Consider the following 5,721-nt stretch of genomic DNA (forward strand, 5'->3'; position numbering starts at 1 on the left):
CAGTTTGTTTAACTATTATATGTGATGTATGTTTTTTGGGGGGTGGTTACTGAAAGTGTTACAAAACGTGACATTAATTTCTTGACAAACTAACACATTGACAAAACAGACCTCCACTTAAAAAGTAGAGTCTGTGAACATATAGGAGAATCTAACATAACCAACCATCCATTATTTAAACCCAGCCACTCATCTATTCATTCACATTCAGAAACCACAGGTCACAATATTTCATTTAACAATTTCTCTGTCATTACTGCAGGATCTTGAACTCTACAGTAAAGAAAGCTTACTTAAAGCTAAAGAATGCCCAACTCTTAACGACTCACAAAGCTCTTTAGATTTAAAATTATTCTAAATTTTCACACTTAAACTCAACTGTTGTGCAATATATCTATAATCCTTTGTGTTTTGTTTTATCCTTTCATTTACCACTTTTCTTAAAAGCTAAGTAAACTAGTGATTGTGATATTATAGTTTTAGTTAATGATCTTCTTCTTCATAACTCAATTTTCAGATTTCACTGGAAGATGGAATAAGTGTATTCTGATACGTTCAAACCTTATAAATAGGATATTTTGTATTTTATCAACCATCTTCATTTTCATTATTAGACTTCGTTTTCCCCATCATGAATCCTTGCTGTTATATTATCTTTGATATCCTCAACTTCAACAGGATGTAACTCACATTTTACATATAAAGACTTTCTTCTCCTTCTCTTTAGTACTCTATCCCTATTAAATAACCTATAACCCTGTATCTCAAAGACATTTCTGTCATCAAAATCATCTACATGTAACCATGTTTCAGATATTCTCATTATATCAAAATCCTACATTCCTACCAGTGCTCTACAATCATATATTTTATTTCTTATCCTTCTAGCATTACAATAGTAACAATTAAGCCTACCCTTATAACTACTTCTTTACTCATTTCTTATACTAAACTTTTCTCTACATCTTTTTTTTTTGCATTCAGTTTTCCTGGCCCTCACCACTGTATAGTCCTGGTTTAAAACTTCCCTAACAGCTGAGTTAATAGCTCTTGCAAAACAAGCCAGCCTATATTCTATTTAGATATAAACCACCCATTCCAAAAAGCTCCCTTCTCCCAATGAACTGGTCCTACAAGTCAAAACAGCCAATTTGCTCATCCTTACATACTAACCAAAGCCTAACATTTAGCACTAGTGACCTATTTATAATTTCATACCCAGAATTAATTCTTGTTAGTATTCCTGACACAATTAAGTTATTACCTTTTTCTTTAAATGCCTTTGTCGACCCCCTTGTACTTATTAATTAGCCACTCTGACCTACCTTTCCCTACATCATTAGCCCCTATGTGCATAACAAAAACTACATCATTGCTAGCCCCCTTTATTATATCAGATATATCCTCCACCTGTGCCCCTGGGTAACATAATCTGATTATATTCTCCCTCAATTATAGTATTTTGGCACTTGTGTATAAAGTTAAAATGTTTTTAATTGTGTACCAGTTTAACGTTGAATATTATTTATGATTTTATATTTTCCCTATTTACCCCATAGACTATCTTACCCACATGCTTTGTCAAAAAATCACCTATAACTATTACCTCCTTATATTTATCATCCACATTCTTATCATGCAATTTTCAAAACTAATAGTGAAATTTAATTAATGTGAAGATTTTTGCAGTTCTTATTCAATAATTAATACCAAACAGGAATTTCTTTTGATGGATGAGATTTAAACATTTAACATTACTGTTAAAATTGAGAAAACACATTCTGATACATGTGAAAACTCCAAATTATTAAAAAGAAGCCTTTTTTAAAAACTCAAAAAGTATAAATGTTTATTGTTATTTCATATCATTATTTTTGAAATAAATCATTTTTGGATATATTTATCAGGTCAGTAATTATATAAGAACTTAAATACAACCACAAACAAGGCATCACACATTTTCCGTAAAGCATTTCCATAAAATTTCAACATTTTTTGCTAAAACGTTATAATTCTAAACGTAATCAATAAAAGTTTTCTTAAATTATGATAGTGAAAAAACTTTCATATCTTATGCATTCTAGAATTTTATTAACTAAATCAAAAAAGTCCCTAATTAAAAAAAACAAAAAACAATAACTGTTATAATGTTTTAGTAACTTAGAATATATATTACAAATTTAACCAATAATATCAATTACGACAGAACACTACTACATCCTTATATTATTTTCAAGATCTCCTGAAATAATACCGGGTAAAAGTATGAGCATAATAAAAGTACGTGCACAATACATTGCTTTTTATATCATAATCATATTATCATACTTGTACATTTACATTTTAAGCTTAGTTCAACTCTCCAAGCTGTTATTGATACTAACTAAAAGGATGTGTGCATAAGCAGAGATAAACAGTAGATTTTGAAGGGGTGCCAGGTTTTTCTTGGAAAATTATAAACGAAGTAATGTGTTAACAGCCACATTTACTTTATCTAAGGTCCAAAATCCATCTTGGTTCCATTATGAAACATAATTATAAAAATAAGAAAAATACTAGAGAGAGAGAAAACTTTACTCCATAATTAAAAAATACAGAAAAAGACCTAAAATATTCTAATAAGGTATCAAAACAATGTTACTATGGAAAAATATTTGCATTAAAATGACTCTATAACATAAGCAACAAACTTTCCAATCGAAACTAAACAGTTCTCACCTTTAGCAAGTCCAGTGGATGGGTACAGCAAGCTGCTCCAGCACTTGCCAGACCTCCAAAGTACCACCGTGATAAACGATTCTCATTTTTATTCATGACCACCGAAAGTGCTCGTTTCTAGTTGATGAATATGCTGATTTCATAAATGAAAGCGACTTAGTTCTGAACCATTTGCTACACAAACTCAAAATTAATGGCACCATCTTTAAACTAGATTTGCTTTTAGTGGCCAAATACAAGAAGAAGAAAAAAAGAGATTGTTATTCTACTGTACAAAATAAATTATATATAAAATTGTATGTTTTGCAATTTATGGAAAATGTGCTATTAGTTCAATTACTTTTGGATTTGTTGCCAAAATAAAAAAAACGTAAAGGTAATCTTAAAACTCAATAACACATCAAGGGCTTTTTATTCTAAACAAGTATTTTAATTACAAGTAACCACAAGTAATAGTTAATATAAGATAATTTTGGCTTAAGGCATGCAGTTTCTACCAGCTGAACCCGTATATATATAAAAAACTTATTGTTAAAAATTATTTTTATCAACTTTTTATTAAAATAACAAAATTTATAAAACATCACAAATAACTGAAAACCAAAAACTTGCTCAAAGTAATAAAGCAATCAAAGAAAAAACAATAGTTGGACAGAAAAATGGTTAAAAAATATTTTGCATTCACAGCTTACATGCAGTTTAACCAAGTTTTATCCTTCAAGTGAAGAAAAATCTTTGAGAAAACACCAATGAGTGCATTCAATACAACACTCCCCAAAACAAATAGTGTCATATTTTTTTGTCAAACAGATATGCAGGCATGTGTTCTCCTAGAGTAAATGATTTTTACCTAAGATGCACATTCTGTGGTTAACATCATTAAAAGATGTAGCTGTAAACTGTGGAATAGAGGATGTACATCTTATAGTTGAAATCATCAAAAGATGTAGCTATGAACTGTAGAATAGAGGATGTACATTCTATAGTTGAAATCATTAAAAAATGTAGTTGTGAATTATGCAACAGTTGGAACCAAATTCAGCACTCAGCTCTATCAGGAAGAATGTTGACTTACTGGGAATGCAGAGGTATTTTTAATAAAATTATCATTCATCCAATATACATACAGGTATTAACTTTGCAGTAAAGAATACCTTGATAAAAACCTGTTTGTTGTAACCTATGACATGGCCAAATCAATAACAGGTAAAAACTGAGGGAGAAAAAGTACATCAAAGAAGGAATGAAAAAATAAATCAATACAAGCCTAGGTCCAAAACTTGACACCAATTGAGAAGATATTACTTACATGTAATACATTTATACACAATAGAAGAGAACAATAAATGTCCCAATCTCCTTGATAACAAGTAGCTTCAATAAAAGCTCTTTGAAAAAAACAAACCCTAGATATATAAGAACCATACATACATAAATGAAAATTGTGTTATCAACCCTCACATCACAGACTCAATTTTTAATAGTGTTCACAAACTGTATTATACTTTGTAATTTTAAATTTTTACCTATTACAACACTCATTGTAAAGAGCTAACCCCAAAAAAAGGGTAGAATTACACATTTCCTACATTCAAAACATATGGGAATCCCAGTAGTAAGTAGTGGATTTCATTACAATACTGATGGTATATTATAATTTTTTGCATGACTAATATGTTAATGGCCCTGTGACCAGTAACATCACGGACTCGCAAGCAATTTGGTGCAGTAATAACTTATAAAAATGTAATTAAAATTGGATGGATTTATAAGGACTTTATCAGAATTTCTAAGGTTAAAACATTTTACTATTACAAGCACAGATACATACTTACATACTCTAGTTGTTTTGTTTTAATGTACAAGTTTCTTTTTCAAGGATAGAAGAAAAAAAAGTTGAAAAATACAACTACTATGAGAAATTGCATTTTTCTATTTTCATACACTATATACCTAATGTTAATTAATACATTGTAATGAAACCAAAGAACTAAATATACTCATATAAATTTTATAATCTTAAATTGTTTTGTAAGAAACTTCTTCAATAAAAATATTTTATATCACTGACTTTTTACTGTCACTTTATATGTTATAAGTATGTCTAAGAACTATAATATTCTTTAACTCAAAGAAAAGAAAAAAACATCCAACTCTATAAAAATTACATAAACACAAATTCAGCAAGCATATCTCATATATATATATATATAATTGTTAGTATTACAACTTGGAAATAAACATTCAAATGGGTGTATCATGCACACTCAACTGAAATGAAAATGAATGAATACATTCCAAAAACAAAACATTTCTAACAACACTAGATCTGCATTATGATCTAAGCCAACTATCTTTTCAACTAGGTGACAAATGAAATAATACATCCATAAAACAAATTGTGCAATTTTAATTTGCTTCTTCAAAATATTTTCTTGAGAATCAATCTATCATTGGAAAAATTTCTATAAAACTCACTGCAACAAATAAATGAAAATGAGCCAATATCTAAACCACATCCAGGTACGTGTTGTTAATGGAAAAAATAAAACAGCTGGCTAACACAGGCAAACAAAACATGCTTTCTTTTTTGCACATAATATTTGGCATTGACACAGGAATACAGAACACATATAGAGCATGCCACTGTAAATAGATTACTTACCAGTTGATATCTATGCACTCAAATAAAACATCATATCAGCATGGCTGTCAAGCAAATATATATTGCTTTTACAGATAAATCATGAGAGCTTTTGAATGATCATGATTAAAATGTCATATATTAATACTCATTCCATGCAATCAGGTATATATACCTTAATGTGCAAAGAAAGGTTTCTAAAACGATCACCTGTATAGCAGTTATTTCTGACATATTGAAGCTGGCACTCTTTCTGTACACTGTACAGTAAGCCTGAAATTAAAATAAAAAAATTGAGACAGGTGAGGTAGATTCATACCTAGTGAAGAATGTCCGTGTAAGATCTATGGAAGAAAAAT

At 29.5% G+C, this 5,721-nt stretch overlaps 1 protein-coding gene across 1 annotated transcript in view; it reads right to left on the bottom strand.

The window, feature by feature from the left end:
- Positions 1-5,510, bottom strand: part of LOC106466698 (mitochondrial dicarboxylate carrier-like) — a 22,649-nt gene extending 17,139 nt beyond the window's left edge. Inside the window, exons 1-2 of the mRNA XM_022394770.1 lie at positions 5,384-5,510; positions 2,719-2,851 (exon numbers count right to left, since the gene is read on the bottom strand). Coding sequence (XP_022250478.1) covers positions 2,719-2,814 — 96 coding nt within the window. The 5' untranslated portion in view covers positions 2,815-2,851; positions 5,384-5,510. The remainder of the gene's footprint in view (positions 1-2,718; positions 2,852-5,383) is intronic.
- Between the last annotated feature and the right edge of the window lie 211 nt (positions 5,511-5,721).

Source organism: Limulus polyphemus, unplaced genomic scaffold (genome assembly GCF_000517525.1).
Source record: "Limulus polyphemus unplaced genomic scaffold, Limulus_polyphemus-2.1.2 Scaffold2347, whole genome shotgun sequence".
In the NCBI taxonomy this organism is placed as follows: domain Eukaryota; kingdom Metazoa; phylum Arthropoda; class Merostomata; order Xiphosura; family Limulidae; genus Limulus; species Limulus polyphemus.